The following is a 20,205-nucleotide window of genomic DNA, read 5'->3' as shown; positions in this document are numbered from 1 at the left end:
AGACGGATAATACGAATGGTAACAAAAAAGCCCAGAAAAACTTTTAAACAGATTAAAGGTGAACTTCAAGCTCAAGGAACATCAGTGTCAGATCGCACCATCCGTCGCTGTATGAGCCAGAGTGGACTTCAGGGAGACGACCAAGGAGGACACCATTGTTGAAAAAAAATCATAAAAAAGCCAGACTGGAATTCTCCAAACTACATGTTGACAAGCCACAAAGCTTCTGAGAGAAAGTCCTATGAAATAAAAATGGAACTTTTTGGCAAGGCACGTCAGCTCTATGTTCACAGATGGAAGAGTGAAGCATATCAGGAAAAGAACACTGTCCCTACTGTGAAACATGGAGGAGGCTCTGTTATTTTCTGGGGCTGCTTTGCTGCATCTGGCACAGGGTGTCTAGAATTTGTGCAGGGTACAATGAAATCTCAAGACTATCAAGAGATTCTAGAGAGAAATGTGCTGCCCAGTGTCAGAAAACTTGGTCTAAGTTGCAGGTCATGGGTCTTGCAACAGGATAATGACCCAAAACACACAGCTAAAAACACCCAAGAATGGCTAAGAGGAAAACATTGGACAGTCTTGTATGAGCCTTGACCTAACTCCTATTGAGCATCTTTGGAGGGAGCTGAAACATGCCGTCTGGAAAAGGCAACCTTCAAACATGAGACAACTGGAGCAGTTTGCTCTGGAGGAGTGGGCCAAAATACCTGTGGAGAGGTGCAGAAGTCTCATTGACAGTTACAGGAATCCTTTGATTGCAGTGATTGGCTCAAAAGGTTGTGTAGCAAAATAATAAGTTAAGGGTACCATCATTTCTGTTCAGGCCTATTTCCTGAGTTTTATTTTTTTTAGAAATTATGTGGAAGCATGGTTGAAAAGCAATGTCTGACTTTCATTTGTTCATTTTCATAGATTTTTTATTTATTATTACTTTTGTCAGATTCAAGTTATTTCTGTCACCATTGTGGGTTTTTCTGTCATTAAACGAGGGGTACCAACAATTTTGACCACGTGTGTATATATAAGAGATAGGGGGTACACAGACTTTATGAACATTTCCTTTACAACTTGAAGCATTTTCCACCCAGTTTCTTTCCTTCGTTTCTCTATTCTCTATATCCACTGTTTCTCACTACTTCACCACAACCCAGCTTTATCACTAGAGTCCTGCTTAGCAAGTGTCGTTTACTTGTCCCATGGTTCCACGTCCTCTTCTCCTTCTAGGGTGTCAGTATGGCCGGTAATGCTGACGCTCTGGAACTCCTGCCAGGGACACTATACTCATCTCACGTACTCAATCGTGTTTAGTCTTCTTACCTTCAAGCGTTATAAACTCCGGGTCCTTGTGGCTTGGCGTCCTGTTCCAGGACCCGTCTCCAGAAGGTCATTTTGTCTCTTAGTCACTTTTGCTCCGGATCTCACTATCGCTTTTTTTTGGCCTCCTCTCACTTAGGGTCACCCCAGAATACTGCACTGCTCACCTTGGACCTTTAGGACCACTTGCTATGCACTCCAGTCCCTATCTGACAGGAAATTGTCACTTTTCCTGCAACTCAACCCCTCCCACTTGGGCTAGTCCCAACCATCAACCATTATCTCTAACTGTCCCTATGGCCAAACTACATACACTTTCAGTATTGCTGACATCTTTAACGTACATCACAGTTCACATTGCATCGCATAACATTTTATGACAACAAACTTGTTTTTTCAAGAGGGAAACGTGGGCAGCATGTCCATCTCCTTATATTTGCCCCAAATGACTTGATTTGCACATATTTTTATATGGATTACAATAAAGACAAGATATTCTCTCTGGCGAGGACATATTCTGGGTGTCTTGTCTGACGCTCGCACATCTTGCACAGTATGGCGTTCTGCTCCCACACACGGTGATGTCATTACTCCACCCGCTGACAGCTTTGTGCCATAGCACCGTCCCTGGGGCGACACACTCTGCAGCGCGCTCGGCCTACATCTTGCAGTAGGCTCGCTGCAGAGATATTTCATGCTGTCATGATTTATTTCATTATTTTCCATTATTCCCTTATATTCTGCAGCCGTATACACAGTGCATTCACCCACATCAGTCCTGGTCCCCAGTGGGGATCACAAACCGGTCTCATAGGAAGTCAAATGACCCATCAGTATGTCTTAGAACTCTGGGTGGAAACCATAAAACGCACACATCATAAGAACGTATGCCATCGAGACCTAGATGCACGCGGCTGGATGGGGCCGCAATTATTTAACCCCTGATCTGCTAGTACAATAATCCTGGGATTGTAGCGAGGCATGCTCCGGGCAGTAGGAGTTTAAAAGCGGCTCCAATGCATCTGTCTGAGGATTAGTCAGATTTGGGATGTAATTCCCTTTGTCCCTCGTTTTAATCAGTTGACGTCTGCTCCTGTATCATTGCGATTCTTATTTGATACCTACATTGAGCATGCACTAACAATAAAATGCTGGTCTCCCTGAAATCTTCTGCACCTCTCTATCCATTGCTAGGGCTACGTTAATATTTTCCTCACCGTAGACTGTCCTATTATTACAGCATATAATACTATTGGGCTCTTCTCGAAAATCTGTCATTGTGGAGGGGGCTGGCTGGATAATTCTTAACTTGAAACTGAGATGTAAGCCTATACCCTAGGCATAGAATTGCTTCACTATTAAGGTGGGGTCACACGACCGTATTTCCTCTTATCTGAGAAAATCGGTCCAATAGTGCTAATCACGCCCTGATCAGAGTTTGATCAGAGTGTGATCTTAGAATGATGTGGAGAAGATGGGAAAAACATGTCTTCATCTTCTCCATTTTGCTAATCCGTGAAAATCAGGCTGCACTCTGATGTCATCTGAGTGCAGTCCAGTGTTTTCCACAGACTCAATGACTTAAATGACTGAGTGCGATCGGAATATTGGATCAAACTCGGGCATGCAGCAATTTTTTCCTGGGGCAGACGCTGTTTGAGTAAAATATCAGACATGCGCACAGCTCCATACACTTTGGTCCGAGTGTGATCCAACATTTGGTCGGATCACACTCTGACCAAAAATACGCTAATCTGCACTTGTCCTTAGAGATAAGAGAATCAATTTGAGGCTAATTACATTCGCTTAAAATGTCACCAATAATCCAGATTTTTCGAGAACCTAATTTTTTGAGATTTGCTCAAATATTTTTAGGCCTTGGAAGTGGTTATAAAAAAAAATACATTATACTTACCTCACCCCTTACCTGTCCTTGCACCCCAGCTCTTTTGCCGTTCCTCTGTTAGATTGCTTCCTACCTCCGCCTCCAGTTTACTCTTCCACCTTAACTCTTTGGCCACAACATGATGTCATGCAAGCACCGAAAAATGAAGAAGACTGAAGATGGAATAGAAGACTGAAGATGGATAATGGATAATAGAAGACTGAAGATGGAATACAAGACTGAAGATGGAGTACAACAATGCAGATGGAATAGAAGACTGAAGTTGGAATAGAAGACTGAAGCTGGAATAGAAGACTGAAGCTGGAATACGAGACTGAAGATGGAATACGAGACTGAAGATGGAATACGAGACTGAAGATGGAATACGAGACTGAAGATGGAGTACAACACTGCAGATGGAATAGAAGACTGAAGATGGAATACGAGACTGAAGGTGGAATACAAGACTGAAGATGGAATACAAGACTGAAGATGGAATAGAAGTCTGAAGATGGAATAGAAGTCTGAAGATGGAATAGAAGTCTGAAGATGGAATAGAAGTCTGAAGATGGAATAGAAGTCTGAAGATGGAATAGAAGTCTGAAGATGGAATAGGAGCCTGAAGATGGAATAGAAGACTGAAGGTGGAATAGGAGACTGAAGATGCAATACAAGACTGAAGATGGAATACAAGACTGAAGATGGAATACAAGACTGAAGATGGAATACAAGACTGAAGATGGAATACAAGACTGAAGATGGAATACAAGACTGAAGATGGAATACGAGACTGAAGATGGAATACGAGACTGAAGATGGAATGGGAGACTGAAGATGGAATAGAAGTCTGAAGATGAAATAGAAGTCTGAAGATGGAATAGGAGACTGAAGCTGGAATAGAAGACTGAAGCTGGAATAGAAGACTGAAGCTGGAATAGAAGACTGAAGCTGGAATACGAGACTGAAGCTGGAATACGAGACTGAAGCTGGAATACGAGACTGAAGCTGGAATACGAGACTGAAGCTGGAATACGAGACTGAAGCTGGAATACGAGACTGAAGCTGGAATACGAGACTGAAGATGGAGTACGAGACTGAAGATGGAGTACGAGACTGAAGATGGAATACGAGACTGAAGATGGAATACGAGACTGAAGCTGGAATACGAGACTGAAGCTGGAATACGAGACTGAAGCTGGAATACGAGACTGAAGCTTGAATACGAGACTGAAGCTTGAATACGAGACTGAAGATGGAATACGAGACTGAAGATGGAATACGAGACTGAAGATGGAATACGAGACTGAAGATGGAATACGAGACTGAAGATGGAATACGAGACTGAAGATGGAATGGGAGACTGAAGATGGAATAGAAGTCTGAAGATGGAATAGGAGACTGAAGGTGGAATAGAAGACTGAAGGTGGAATAGAAGACTGAAGGTGGAATAGAAGACTGAAGATGCAATAGAAGACTGAAGATGGAATAGAAGTCTGAAGATGGAATACAAGACTGAAGATGGAATACAAGACTGAAGATGGATAATGGATAATAGAAGACTGAAGATGGAATAGAAGGCTGAAGATGGAATAGAAGACTGAAGAAGGAATAGAAGACTGAAGATGGAATAGAAGACTGAAGATGGAATAGAAGACTGAAGATGGAATAGAAGTCTGAAGATGGAATAGGAGACTGAAGATGGAATAGGAGACTGAAGGTGGAATAGAAGTCTGAAGATGGAATAGAAGTCTGAAGATGGAATACAAGTCTGAAGATGGAATACAAGTCTGAAGATGGAATACAAGTCTGAAGATGGAATACAAGTCTGAAGATGGAATACAAGTCTGAAGATGGAATACAAGTCTGAAGATGGAATACAAGTCTGAAGATGGAATACAAGTCTGAAGATGGAATACAAGTCTGAAGATGGAATACAAGTCTGAAGATGGAATACAAGTCTGAAGATGGAATACAAGTCTGAAGATGGAATACAAGTCTGAAGATGGAATACAAGTCTGAAGATGGAATACAAGTCTGAAGATGGAATACAAGTCTGAAGATGGAATACAAGACTGAAGATGGAATACAAGACTGAAGATGGATAATAGAAGACTGAAGATGGAATACGAGACTGAAGATGGATAATGGATAATAGAAGACTGAAGATGGAATACGAGACTGAAGATGGATAATGGATAATAGAAGACTGAAGATGGAATACGAGACTGAAGATGGATAATGGATAATAGAAGACTGAAGATGGAATACGAGACTGAAGATGGATAATGGATAATAGAAGACTGAAGATGGAATACGAGACTGAAGATGGATAATGGATAATAGAAGACTGAAGATGGAATACGAGACTGAAGATGGAATACGAGACTGAAGATGGAATACGAGACTGAAGATGGAATACGAGACTGAAGATGGAATACGAGACTGAAGGTGGAATACAAGACTGAAGATGGAATACGAGACTGAAGATGGAATAGAAGTCTGAAGATGGAATAGAAGTCTGAAGATGGAATAGGAGAATGAAGGTGGAATAGAAGACTGAAAGTGGAATAGGAGACTGAAGATGGAATAGGAGAATGAAGGTGGAATAGAAGACTGAAAGTGGAATAGGAGACTGAAGATGGAATAGGAGACTGAAGATGGAATAGAAGACTGAAGGTGGAATAGAAGACTGAAGATGGAATAAGGAAGCGATCCAGAGATCCCAATAAGTGAGGGATGAGGTGAATATAATGATTTATATGTTTTAACCCTCCAGTAATTATGTTTTGGGGTCTGGAGAGATAAATCTGATTCAAATACATTTTATTTGTGAGTTTTACTGAATCCAACAAATTGAATTTCCGTATATTTGTTCACCCTATTTGCTACACTTTCATGTCGTTATAAGAAATACCGTATGCGACCCATTCCTGTTGCTTTACGAGACATTTTATGAGACAAGTCCCCCCCCTCCTTCTCATATAGGTATGTACAGGATAAAACTATTTCACACCTATATACCTTATATTATAGACTACAAAAGCAGAGACATATCGAGACAAAAGAGAAGCGGCTCAGATTCCTGTCCCCAGGAGCTTACAATTTATTAGCGATGCGTAACTGATAGCAGAGGAGCAGCTCACACTGACATGCCTTTGATCCTTGAAAAGAATGTATTCCCATTATTTCAAGCTTAAGCAGCCACGGGGACATCCCTGATAAAGGATGGAATTTATTTGTCTTCTGTAGCGTTATAGGATTTAGGGCATTGGCATTGTCTTCGTAACACATATGACTTTGTGTTAAGTCTGTGCGACTATGGATCATTGGAGCCGCCGCTGCTACTATTATTAGATAATGCAAAGGAATTTACAACGACCCTTTTTATTTGGGCAGTGTGTGGTCTGGAATCCCAATGTCTTCATGTTGCATATATGTTAAATATGTGGATATTAATATCATGTGATTTATTATACCATTTAAACATGTGTGCTCTATCCGGTATCTCCGGATCTGGAATCACTTTAATTGCTGCCTTACTTACTATGCAGGTACAACAGGGTTGCCGACTTGAGTTTTTATTTATTTCTGGATAGCTTGTCAAAGAATCACAAACAGCCGTTATCATTTTACAGACACTTTGGAACACCTTAAAAAAACACAAAGACTGATATTCAGACATCCTCGTACTCCAAAAATCCAAGACACTCAGTATCTTCGTTCCAAAACAATTATTTTTGTTGACACCAGTGTACACACATGAAAATTAGCAACGCTTCGGCCATGCAGGGCCTTTGTCAAGCCTGGAAAAAAAGTTCAGACATCAATGTAAAACTTTCCACAGGTCTCCTGACCTGAACTTGACAGCCTCAAAGGAGTATATGAGGCTGTCAAGTTCAGATCCGGAGACCCGCGGTCTGCCCATTCATCAATCACGGCAACAGCTTGAAGGATCAATTTGCATCGGAAAGCCAAGAAGGTTAGAGATTAGCAAGCTTTCCATCCAGCGGCTAGAGACTACGGATTCAGTCAATGGACTAGAGTCTTATGAATCAATCCGTCCAACACTATTCAAGATCTGTTTTACATGTGTGAACAGGTTACTAGAATGCAACTCACAGATTGAGATGAGACAGAAGTAAGCAACTAAGCCAACGGGGGTCACCTCTCTTTCCTGGTAGGTCACAAGTCTTTAGAAGCCAGTCACCTAATACTCTATGTGTGTTCCTCACACTGACCGGCCCTTGTCCTTTCTGTTGCGTGACCCCAACCCGCACCATGTACCGTGTGTCTGCACTGGAAGTGATGACCTGGTTGACTCACGTTTCCTTTTCACCATTGCAGATGTCCGGCCCAGTACAATGATCATAGTTTGACCTTCAGGGCTTGACCAGTGTCGTCCAAATATCAGGTCTTGACCGACAGTCTGGGCTTCGGATTTTCACCGGCGTAGTCTGGACTTTGGTGCTTGACCCACGATGTCTCACTGATCTTGGTCCCCAGTCACTCCTCGGTGGCTCTCCCTCTGTGTTCCACTGTCCAAATGTCTTTATTGTCTAACTGGTTGGCGCCAACTGCTTTCCCACCTTGCCGTTCTGCCCTTTTATATTTGATAACTGTGGCATAGCTAACACCTGACCCAGTGACCTCTTCAAATTCGCCCTCCCAGAAATGCTTCAGTGTTGCTACAAATGTTGCGAACATTGGAGGAAGATAGGAAGATGAGATGGTCCAAATTCATCCTGGAGTTGGTGTGGTCGTACAATACTCGAGTCCATGCCACCATTGGGTACACACCGTATATGTTGCTGTTTGGATGGAATGATAGAGAAATCATTGAGTTAGAGCTGTATCCTGAAAACAACTGTATGAGGAACAGCCTCAGCATCTGGGTCTGAGAGCATAAACATCGGCTCCAGACAATGAAACGACTGAAGGATAAAAAATTTTGAGAGCTGGAACATCAGGATGTGACCCCAGTGCAGGAAGAGCCACTCCACCCGGGATTGGGTGCTGGTACGAGCCAAACAGCCCCCCAAAAAGTTAGATTACTGCTGGGATTCAACACCAACGAGTTAGAGAGTAAAGACGTGAGAATTATGGAGCGCAGAGGCAGAGCGACCGGGCATTGGCTGATAACCAAGACCAGCGGGACATTCTGGGTCAAGCAACAAAGTCCAGACTATGCCGGTCAAGACTCAAAGCCCAGACTGTACCGGATAAGACCCAAAGTCCAAACTGTGCTGGTCAAGACTTGATGTCCAGACGCTGCAAGTAAAGCAACAAAAGTCAAAGTCTGATTATCGTATGAGGCCAGAAATCTGCAGTGGAGACGAAGATAAACCCGGTACAGGATGTCGGCCAGGGACGTGAAACAGAAGAGACCAGGGCTGGTCAGTGTGAGGAGTGCACATAGAGCATTAAGTGACTGGCTACTAAAATCTTGTGGCCTAGCAGGAAAGAACTATGACCCCCGTTAGTGGTAGTATAATAATCAAAATCGCTTGAAGGACTATTGTAGTGACGAGCCCAGGCCCGGATTGGTAATATGCTGGCCGCTTGCCAGCTGATGCGGCCACTGGCCTGGCTGTTGTTCCTGCTGCTGGCCCTCTGCATGCATGGTGCTTATAGTTTCAAACCCTTCCAGGATTTTTCTGTCCCGCACTGCAGGGAGATAAGCCCCCACGCACCCCATCCTCACCCTAGCATGAGACCTCCCCCCAGCCACTCATAGCCTCGCTTGGCTGCTCTCTTCTCTGTACACAGGACCTGTGATGAGGTCACAGGAGGGGAGGAGTCAGGGGGTCACATGATCAGGAGCCTTTGTCCAGACGCCTGATCATGTGACCCCTGACTCCGCCCCTCCTGTGACCTCATCACAGGTCCTGTGCCCACAGCCCTGCCTCTTGGTGTCTTCAGGACTCTGCTGTGCTGGTTGTCATGGTGCTGGATGAGGAAGTATGTGTGGGGTCAGGAGAGGTTTACAGTGTGGATGTAGCAGAGCCGTGTCTGTACGAGGTGTACGGAGCGGAGCCGAATGTGTAAGAGGTGTACAGAGCGGAGCCGTGTGTGTGAGGGGTGTACGGAGCAGAGCTGGATGTGTACGAGGTGTACAGAGCGGAACCGTGTGTGTACGAGGTGTACGGAGCGGAGCCGCGTGTACGAGGTGTACGGAGCGGAGCCGCGTGTACGAGGTGTACGGAGCGGAGCCGCGTGTACGAGGTGTACGGAGCGGAGCCGCGTGTACGAGGTGTACGGAGCGGAGCCGCGTGTACGAGGTGTACGGAGCGGAGCCGCGTGTACGAGGTGTACGGAGCGGAGCCGCGTGTACGAGGTGTACGGAGCGGAGCCGCGTGTACGAGGTGTACGGAGCGGAGCCGCGTGTGCGAGGTGTACGGAGCGGAGCCGCGTGTGCGAGGTGTACGGAGCGGTGCCGCGTGTGTACGAGGTGTACGGAGGTGTACGGGGTGTACGAGGTGTACGGAGCGGTGCCGCGTGTGTACGAGGTGTACGGAGCGGTGCCGCGTGTGTACGAGGTGTACGGAGCGGTGCCGCGTGTGTACGAGGTGTACGGAGCGGTGCCGCGTGTGTACGAGGTGTACGGAGCGGTGCCGCGCGCGGAGCCGTGTGTATACTTGGTGTACGACGCGGAGCCGCGTGTGTACGGAGCGGAGCCGTGTGTGTACTTGGTGTACGGAGCGGAGCCGCGTGTGTATGGGGTATACGGAGCGGAGTCGTGTGTACGGAGTGAAGCCATGTGTGTACGGAATGTACGGAGCAGAGCCATATGTGTACGGGATGTACGGAGTGGAGCCAAGTGTGTACAAAGCATACAAAGTGGGCTTTTCACACGGACACAGGAGTACACAGCGGAGCCCCGAGGAGCATTTTAAAACCCAATCATGACAGGTATAGTCCGAAGCCATGAAGTAACAGTCTCCGAGTTGCCGAATGCCGGACTGGTCCTGAGAATTACAGCAAGATATATGAGATATTAGGGAAGAATTACACAGCATCAGAGGAACCCCCGCAAATACTGCAACGCCTAGCACTGAGACCTGGTATGAGGAAAAGTCTGAATGGAATTTCTCTCTCCTGAGGTCAAACGCACCAATCGAGTCGCGCACCAGAGGAATGGGGTGTAGAGTGCTGGACTTGTGGTGGAAGTGGGCACAGATTGACTGCAGACTTTTCAATTAGAGCAGACATCCTCTTTAATGATCTGTTAGAAAACTGCAGATGTTTTAATGGCTATGCAGTCTTTGTCTGTATTGTCGTTGTGTCTCAGCCACCCAGTAGTCACCTCCTTTGTTTATACTCCTATGATCTGTTGGTTTTATAGAGCAGAAAACTTTTTTTTTATTCTTCCATACCTAAGATAGTGGCAACCACCAGTAGAACAGGCCGGTCACTTTTTTTTTAGCCGCTTCACAGTTTTTGAAGCCTGAAGCTGTTAAAGGAAGTTACAAAAGATGGAACATGTGCACAGCAGGTTGTTTTGACATTGCTTTGCACATATTCATTCCTCATGGCATTCTATGTTCGTTTTTTTTTTTCTTAGGCTACTTTTACACTTACCACATTTTTTGCGGTCTGTTATTGCAGCCCGTTTTTGCGGGCCGTATCGCCGCATTTTTGTGGTCTGCCGCAATAACGGACCACAAAAAATTTTGCAGATCGACGTGTTTTTTTTCCCCAATACTATGGAAATAGTATTGGGAAAAAAAAACAGCTTTCCGCAAAACCGGAAGTCCCGGTGCGCCGCAAAAACAAACTTCCATTTGTTTTTGCGGCCACATTGATTAAAATGGGGGCCGTGTCCATACGCCGTATAAAAGATAAAGCAAGCTCAATCTTTTATCACGGCCGTATGGCACACGGCCCACAGTGGAATTTTTGCGGGCCGATTTTGTGGCCCCATAGAAATCTATTGGAGCCGCAAAATTGGCCCGCAAAAACGCGGTAAGTGTAAAAGCAGCCTAAGATGGGTTCTGCCTGGAAAAGATGTTGTGTGCACATACCAGTAGAGAGTTCACAATTATGATGATCAGTGTAGGTGCCAGTGGCTAGCCCACCATCGATCTTTAAGGTATCATTTATCCATTGGATAATAACCCTAACAAAAAGGCAATCCTCGCATGTGTTCAGGTTGTCTAACAGCCGCAAACCATGCAGCTGCAGGGACTCGAACATAATATATGAGCGCGCCCAAGATACTCGGAGAACACTCGCACATGCTTGGATAAGATGTTATCCGACCACGATCACTCATCACTATAAGTGACCACTTGACATGAGTGATTTGATGTAGCAAACACTTAGGCCTTTTGCACTTGTTCGGTATTTGGTCAGTTTTTTTTACCTCAGTATCTGTAAGCCAAAACCAGGAGAGGGTGATAAATACAGAAGTGGTGACGGGTTTCTATTATACTTTTCCTCTGGTTGTTCCACTCCTCTTTTTGACTTTCAAATACTGAGGTATAAAACTCGCCAACGTGTGCACAAGGCCTCAGACTCTGATTCATCAAGATGTTTTTGTCAAAATTCTGGGTTAAAACTGCTTGAAATGCTTGATATTTTTGTTGTATTTTTTCCAGTTTTGACCATTTACCACCAACTTTTTGAAACAGTGTGCATTTTGCCAGAAATGTAATCTAGTCCTCGACTGAAGTACACTTCTTGCTGTGGTGCACAGAAGTTGAAAGATGCGCCAAATTCAGTACTAAGCGCACGCCTCTTAATGAATTTGATGCGACTTACTCCATTGTGCTATTTACCAAGACTTTTGTTTTTATAAGCCCCAAATAATATGAATGGCACAGGCGCTGAAATTTGGTAAAAATAAAAAATCGACACCCTAATGGTGTTGCCACATATTGCATTTTTCTTAATTTTTTTTGCTTTTTTTTTTTTTTTTTTCAAAAAATGAAACATGAAAAATATCTGAAAAATATGTTCCAAATGTCTAATTGAAAACCCCCTGGAAAAAAAATTGTAAAAAAAAAACCTATATGAAATTCATGGCCTTTTAAAAAAAAAAAAAAAAAAAAAAAAGCTGAAGAAAGAATCAAACAAGTGACATAAGAAGAAAAATACGGTGGTCTCTGGAGTGGTTATGCAGCTGATTCCTCCATCAGATGTCACACAGCACAAGACTCATCTGAACAGCAGGGATCTAGGGATGACTGATGAGACAGCTTGGAATGAAGGGAGGGGTTGAAGAAGTCTCCCCCCCCACCCCGTTAAAATGCAAGGTTTATGCGTGACACCATGCATTTCAGGGGAGCCACAAGCCAATCCGTGCACTTCCTTTTATATCACCCACAAACTGTACAAATCCATTGAGAAACAAACTAAAATCATTTTGAGGGGAAAAGGAAAACATAATAAAATTAAAATATGGTTGCATAAGTGTGAATACCCTCTTATAAATGGGGATGTGGTTGTGATCAGAATTAGCCAAACAGATTGAAACTCATGTTAAATAGTAGTCAGTACACAGCTGCCATCATTTACAGTGATTCTGGCTATCTCTACTATATATAAAGTTTAGCTGTTCTAGTAGGATTTTGCTTTATATTTTCTTAGTTGCATTTTATAGTAAAACCTATGGTCCTAAACAGCTGGCGACACACTAAGGGGATCTCATTGTTGAAAGTTATCAGTCAGGAGAAGGGTACAAAATAATTTCCAAGGCATTAGGGTACGTGCACACGCTGCGGATTCCGCTGTGGATTAATCCGCACGGATTTTGCAAAAACCGCAGATAATCCGCAGGTCAAAAGACCTGCGGATTATCTGCGGTTTTGCCTGCGGTTTGGTCACAATGGTGGAGATAGGAAACCGCAGCGGATTCCGCAGAAAGAATTGACATGTCAATTCTTTCTGCGGTTTCCAAACCGCAGCAAATCCGCGCGGATTTTTCCGCTACGTCTACACAGCGGTTTTTTTTTCCATTCATTTGAATGGTACTGTACACCGCAGCTAAAACTGCTGCGGGTCCGCAGCGGCCAAAACCGCTGCGGAAACGCAGCGGAATCCGCAGCGTGTGCACGTACCCTTAGATATAACTTGGAAAACTATGAAGATGGTCATTAAGAAGTGGCTTTAATTTGGCACAACAGTGACATTACCTAGAACTGGACATCAAGAAGAAAATTGGTCCTGGAAGCAACCAAGAGTCCTACAGCAACAGTAAAAGAGTGCAAAAAATTTCTGGAATATACTGGTTTCGTACTGCAAGTGATAACAGTCTCCCTTATTTTTCATATGTCTGGTGTGTGGGGTAGAATGGCAAAAGCTTTCCTTACAAAGAAAAATATCCAAGCTGGGCTATGTTTTGCCAAAACCTACATCAAGTCTGCCAAAAGCATGTGGGGAAAATGTGTTATGGTCTGATGGGGCCAAGGTTGAACTATTTGGCCGTAATTCCAAAAGGTTTGTTTGGTGCAAACCTAACACTTCGCATCACAAAAGAACACCATGCCCACAGAGAAGCAGGGTGGAGGCAGCATTATGCTTTGGGGCTATTTTTCGCCCACTAGAACTGGGGCTTTAGTCGAGGTAGAGGGAATTATTAACATCTGCCAAATATCAGTCAATTTTGCAACAAACCTTCAGGCCTATGCTAAATAGCTTAAGATGAAGAGAAATATCAAGTTTCAGCATGACAACAACCCTTAACATAATTCCAAATCAACAAAAGAATGGTTTCGCCAGAAGAAAGTCAACGTTTTGGAACAGCCCAGCCAGACCCCAGACCTGAATCCAAAAGAAAATCTCTGGGTGACATGAAGAAGGTGCTGTACACAGGAGATTCCCTCACAATCTGACAGATGTAGAGTAGAACTTCAAGGAAGAGTTCCACGTGCCATGCTGATAGACTCCTACCAAAAAGACTGAATGTTGTCCTAAATTCAAAGGACACTTCAACAAAGTATTAGTTTAAGGGTGTGAATATTTATGCAACATCATTATTTTATTTCTAGATATTTCTTTTCCCTCCTGAAAAAATTTCAGAGTTTTTTTTTTCAATTCAATTGTAAAGATTAGAGATGACATCATTATGGCTGGATAAAGTTCTGAAATGATTCTTCTCGGTATGATTTTTTTTTTTACATAACAAAAATCTGGAACTTTAAAAGAGGTGTGTAGACTTTTTATATCCACTGTAAGTAAGCAATATTAATAAAAAAAAAATATTATTATTATAACGGAACTAAGTAGTTGTGTTGGCAAAAAAACAAAGGGGTAGGGGAGAGGAAATATTTATTGCCACATTGTATTCTGGTCCGGTAATGTTACAATTTTGGCAAATATTGAACAAGAGATTAGGATGAATAGCTACAGTGTAATGTGAGCCTAATAGTGGGATTTCCTTCTTAGTATGTCATCTGTTACATTAGACACAGATTATACTGGACTGAATGGTGCCGGGAAACAAGCAGTGACTTGAGTTGAACTCCGTCACCTCGGTAGACCCATTAAGAGACCTTACTGGCTCTGTTGGCCAACTCGGTCCAGTTACTGCAATGTACGCAGGGCCAGAAGACCACCAGGTGTTACTAAAGTTCTATCAGTATGCTCATAGCGGTGTAGAAGGAGGCGTGCATGCTCATCGATGCAGAAATAGCATAGTCCAATGCTCCGCTCCACTCCAGATTATCGAGAATGGCCCCCCGGAAAAAGAGCACATTGTGTAGATAATCAGCATTAAACAAGCTGCTTCTATGAGTGTTTCCTCCCTTTGACGTTCCCCGTTCTGCTTATGCATTGCTCCATGAGATGTTTTAAGAATGAGTCATGTGACACAGACGAACGGATCATCCGGATCTAGACAGCTGCTTCGTAAATTAACAGCGCCCATGTAACTATCCCAGTTATCCCCTGTTACTTACGAAGGAATCACCATAAGACCTCCCTATGTCAACAGTAAAGCTCAATTGGAAAGCTGGAGGCCGACTATGAGATCCGGCAAGAATGAGCTGTGATAATGACTGATGTGTCTAGTTTGTGACGGCAAACAACAGGTGGAGGCGAGGGTAGATGTACCAAATGGCACAATGGCGGCAGATCACGTGGCCGCTTTTGAGACCAGAGGACAATAACTCATGCGGACAGACCATTGGACACGGCATGGGTCTTTAGGCAAGAAACACCCTTGTACCAATCACCTAGTTATGGACATGCTTATCTGTGAGTGGTGGCTCACATGATGTTCTCATAACAGAGAGGAATGGCAGGGTCGATAATTACTTACAGTGACATGTAAAAGATTGGGCACCCCCTGGTCAAAATTACTGTTATGATGAACAGTTAAGCCAGTTGAAGATGAAATTATCTCTAAAAGGACTAAGTTAAAGATGATACATTTCCTTTATATTTTAGGTAAAAAAAAAATATAGTCTTTTATTTTTTCATTTTTAAAAATTACAAAAAGGCAAATGGGTCAATGCAGAAGTTTGGGCACCCTTGGAGATTTGTATGCTCAGACAACTTTGACCCTAATTAGCCTGTTAGGGCTATAGCTTGTTCACTATCACCTTTAAGAAAGGCCAGGTGATGCAAATTTTTCCCAGGTTTATAAAATCCCAGCAGCCATCGAACTTTTAAGCAGCTGTGTAGAACTATGAAAATGGTGGAGGCCCACAAAGCAGGAGAAGGCTATAAGATGATAGTAAAAAGCGTTTTCAAGTTGCCCTTTCCTCAGTTTGAAATGTAATTAAGAAATGACAGTGGAGGTCAAGATAAAGTCTGGAAGATCAAGCAAAATTTCATGAGAGCTGCTCGTAGGATTGCTAGAGAAACAAATCAGGACCCCTGCTTGACTGCCAAAGAACTTCAGAAAGGTTTAGCATACTCTGGAGTTGTTGTACATTGCTCTACTGTTCAGAGACACCTGCACAAATATGACCTTCATAGAAGAGTCATCAGGAGAAAACCTATCCAGCGTCCTCAACATAAAATTCCGCTTAAGAAGTATTCAAAAGAACATCTAAACAAGCCTGATGCATTTTGGAAACAAGTCCTGTGGACGATGAGGTTTAAACAGAACTGTTTGGCCTCAATGATCAAAGGTATGTGTGGAGAAAATAAAGGGCACAGAGTTTCAGGAAAAGAACATCTCGCCAACCATTAAGATGGTGGTTGATCAATTACATTTTAGGGCTGTGTTGCAGCTAATGGCATGAGGAACATTTCACGGATACAGGGAAGAATGGCGTCAATGAAATTTCAACAAATTCTTGATGCAAACATAACACCGTCAGTAAAAAAAAAGTTGAAGCTGAAAAGAGGATGGCTTCTACAAATGGATAATGATACTAAACACATGTCAAAATCCACAATAGACTACCTCAAAAGGTGCAAGCTGAAGATTTTACAATGGCCCTCACAGTCCCCTGATCTGAACATCATTGAAAATCTGTGGCTAAACCTCGAAAAAGCAGAGAATGCAAGACGACCAAGGAATCTCGCAGAACTGGAAACATTTTCCAAGGAAGAGTGGATGAAAACCCTTCAAACAAGAATTGAAAGACTGTGGGCTGGCTACAAAAAGCGTTTACAAGCTGTGATACTTTCAAAAGGGGTTGCCTATGCCATTAATATCTCGCATGATCATACCCCATTAAATCTTCTTGCAACCCAAGGGATTAGCTCAGTCTGACAATAAGGCCTTCAGAAGAAAAAGGTTCTGCACCTAGTAAGAGTCGAGCAAAAATATTTGCAGCACCCTTCTCAAACAGCCATGTCAGTAGTCTATGGCCACCGGACCATAGCTCTGCAAACCTTCTCCTACCTGGTGGCATTCCCGCTGCCTCTTCTAATTAGTAGGACCAGTGCAACATCATCGTTTCAGCATGACGCAATCATGACGTTGACCCACTGATGACGATGACCCAGGTCTAATTAGAAGAAGTGTTGGAAGTGCCAGCAGGTCGAAGGAGGTTCGCAAGACTCTGGTCTGGACTTACAATGTGGCCACTGGACCAGGGTCAACTCTAGCACTTAGTATGTGGCGCTACAGGGCCATAAAATGGTTAAACATTGTGAGGGTATTGGGAGGTTGATATGTTGTGATTCCTCAGTAGATCGGTAGCATTTATATGTAACTTGCTTCCAGGATATGAATTCTGTATACACAGAATAAATATATATGTACACAGTTTGCATGCATCCAATTGGGGTACTTGGTTTACCAAATAGTGCTTGATGTTGAGTTATCCCAGTAATTATTAAAAACATTGCAATATAATCCATGTAATCCATAAAGAAGGGCCTAGGCTATGCATGGCACGCAGATAGGCTGATGAGGAATGCATGTGTGTTGCCAGCATGGCTATGTGCACATCCAGCGCACATTACATGGGTCTGGATGGGTACAATAGCCCCGCGAGTGGTGCTGTTTTATGTTGAGATGGAAGAAGCCATGACAAAACCCAACAGACCCTGTTATAAGTAAGTGTGGCGCATCTGTTGTCATCGATGACCATTGAGTGATGGGTCAGACACTGCGTTGAGGACACCAAGATTGTGCATAAATACTGTATAGTACTTATCCAGGTTAAAAGAACTAGAAGCCGAACCATAACTTTGGAAACTCAGCCATATATACCCAACAGTAGCCAAGTATCTATACATGCAGTGGTCTATTAAGTTCTCAACACTCAAGGACTAAAAACTAACCCGAACTCACCCAAGGACTAAAAACTAACCCGAACTCACCCAAGGACTAAAAACTAACCCGAACTCACCCAAGGACTAAAAACTAACTCCAACTCACCCAAGGACTAAAAACTAACCCCAACTCATCCAAGGACTATAAACTAACCCCAACTCATCCAAGGACTAAAAACTAGCCCCAACTCATCCAAGGACTAAAAACTAACCCCAACTCACCCAAGGACTAAAAACTAACCCCAACTCACCCAAGGACTAAAAACTAACTCCAACTCACCCAAGGACTAAAAACTAACCCCAACTCATCCAAGGACTAAAAACTAACTCCAACTCACCCAAGGACTAAAAACTAGCCCCAACTCATCCAAGGACTAAAAACTAACCCCAACTCACCCAAGGACTAAAAACTAACCCCAACTTATCCTAATCCTTGAACCCAACTTCCCCGAGCCCAAGAGACCCGGCACTATATCATACCCATCGTACCTCAAACACAACTCGGCCCAAGGGGATTTCGTCTGCCGATATGGTAAAGAATACCCGTTTATTCTCCATAATGAGGTCCGGCACGCTGTGAAGTCTCAGAGATGCTGAATTAGAGTCTTTGTGTCCACTGCCTTATATACCTAGACGTACTACTGCCTGCTATGTCAATCACACACAATAACACATAATGCCGCCCTCCCCTTCCCCCTGAAGCAATGAACCCTGGAATATTTGATACCAGCTCAGTATATTCCCTGTCTAATCCTGTTGGATATATCGTGGGTAGCACCAAATGCTGTGTGATTAGGGTGGGGGTGGTGAACGCAATGAACACAAAGCTATTTCAGTAACCTCATGAACATCTGACAACTGAACGTGTATTGTTCAGGCTCCAAATATCCCAAGTGTCCGTGTTTTCAGGGGGCAATGCCCGATGGCATAACCTATCCCTCTTTTATTACACATTTTAGAACATTGTGCTCATAATAAAGAGAATGGAATGGCTTTTCATTTGACTATATGGCCCCAATTTGTTAGATATTTTTGCATCAGGATTTGGGTATGATGCCCTACATTCAGATGTCTGCCAAGTTATTTCCACAACTCTCTCTCTCTATATATACCTAATCCCTCCAGGATGGGAGAGATGGCGATTTTTCTTTCCTAATATTTTTGCTACTTGTAATCCAAGATTACATGATTCCTTAAACAAATCCCATATTATGTCCCCCATCCAATACTAATAAATCTGTCATCTAAACTAGAAATGAGCAGTCGCCATAAAAAGGCATAACAAACAAAAGCAAGGGGTAGCGCTATTATTAACTTACTGTAAGTCCACCATTAGGCAACCAAGTGCTAGAGAGATAACAGTAGCTAGATGCCCTCAACTCTCCCAACATCGAAAGGCTGGAAAAAGAGACATATACTGAGGAGTGCACAGCACGGTAATCTCTGTTTTACGCTGTCACTGCCCTAATTTTGGACAATCCTTTATACGTGTCCATAGAGAAATAAAAATTTAGTAAGGCCTTCAAGTATTCCCACACAATACCCCCAACACACATTAAGAAACCGTCTTAGGTCCCCACACACACTGTATGATGCCCCCACAGCAACTCCACAGAATAATGCCGCCACCAAACACACACAATATGTTGCCCCCAGTCTCCACAACCTAGTGTGATGCACCGACAGTCCCACAACAGTGATACCCTCACTGTCCCCCAAAAACTATGATGTCACACAGCCTTCCACACACAGTCCAATGCTTCACAGAACCCGCTAGATACTGTGATTCCTCAACAGTCCTACAGCACAGTATGATGTCCCCACAATACAGTATGACACCCCCCAACAGTATGATGGCCCAACAGCCTCCTACACACAGTATGATGCCCCCCACACTCATTCTCACACAGTATGATGTCCCCACAATACGATGCGACAACAATATGCCCAGCTTCCGACACAATATAATGCCCCCCATACTCACACGTTCTGATTCCACCACAGTACCTCAACACTGTAGGATTCCCCCACAGCCATAGAAACATAAACATATGAGTCCCCAAAGTCCCACAATACAGTAAGATAACCCCACAGTCCTACAACATAGTATGATGCCCCCAAAGTTCCACACACACACACACACACACACTCTGATGCCCCATCCAGCAGAGGTGTAACTAGAGTCCTATGGGACCCAGTGCAAAATTTGAGTCTACCACAATATACCAATAATATAACAATAAAAGGAATAAATACCTCCATATCATGACAAGGCCACACATTACAACCAAATAATGACCTTACCATACTGATAATTAACAAAAAAC

The 20,205-nt window shown here is 43.5% G+C and overlaps 1 protein-coding gene across 1 annotated transcript in view; it reads right to left on the bottom strand.

Moving 5' to 3' along the window:
• LOC141100293 (peptidyl-prolyl cis-trans isomerase-like) overlaps positions 1-19,404 on the bottom strand; it is a 56,375-nt gene extending 36,971 nt beyond the window's left edge. The window contains exon 1 of the mRNA XM_073588644.1: positions 18,368-19,404. Coding sequence (XP_073444745.1) covers positions 18,368-18,436 — 69 coding nt within the window. The 5' untranslated portion in view covers positions 18,437-19,404. The remainder of the gene's footprint in view (positions 1-18,367) is intronic.
• Between the last annotated feature and the right edge of the window lie 801 nt (positions 19,405-20,205).

The sequence above is a fragment of the Dendrobates tinctorius genome, unplaced genomic scaffold (assembly GCF_039654945.1).
Source record: "Dendrobates tinctorius isolate UK_male_01 unplaced genomic scaffold, ASM3965494v1 ptg000104l, whole genome shotgun sequence".
Taxonomy (NCBI): Eukaryota; Metazoa; Chordata; class Amphibia; order Anura; family Dendrobatidae; genus Dendrobates; species Dendrobates tinctorius.
This window is presented reverse-complemented; position numbering and strand designations above follow the sequence as displayed.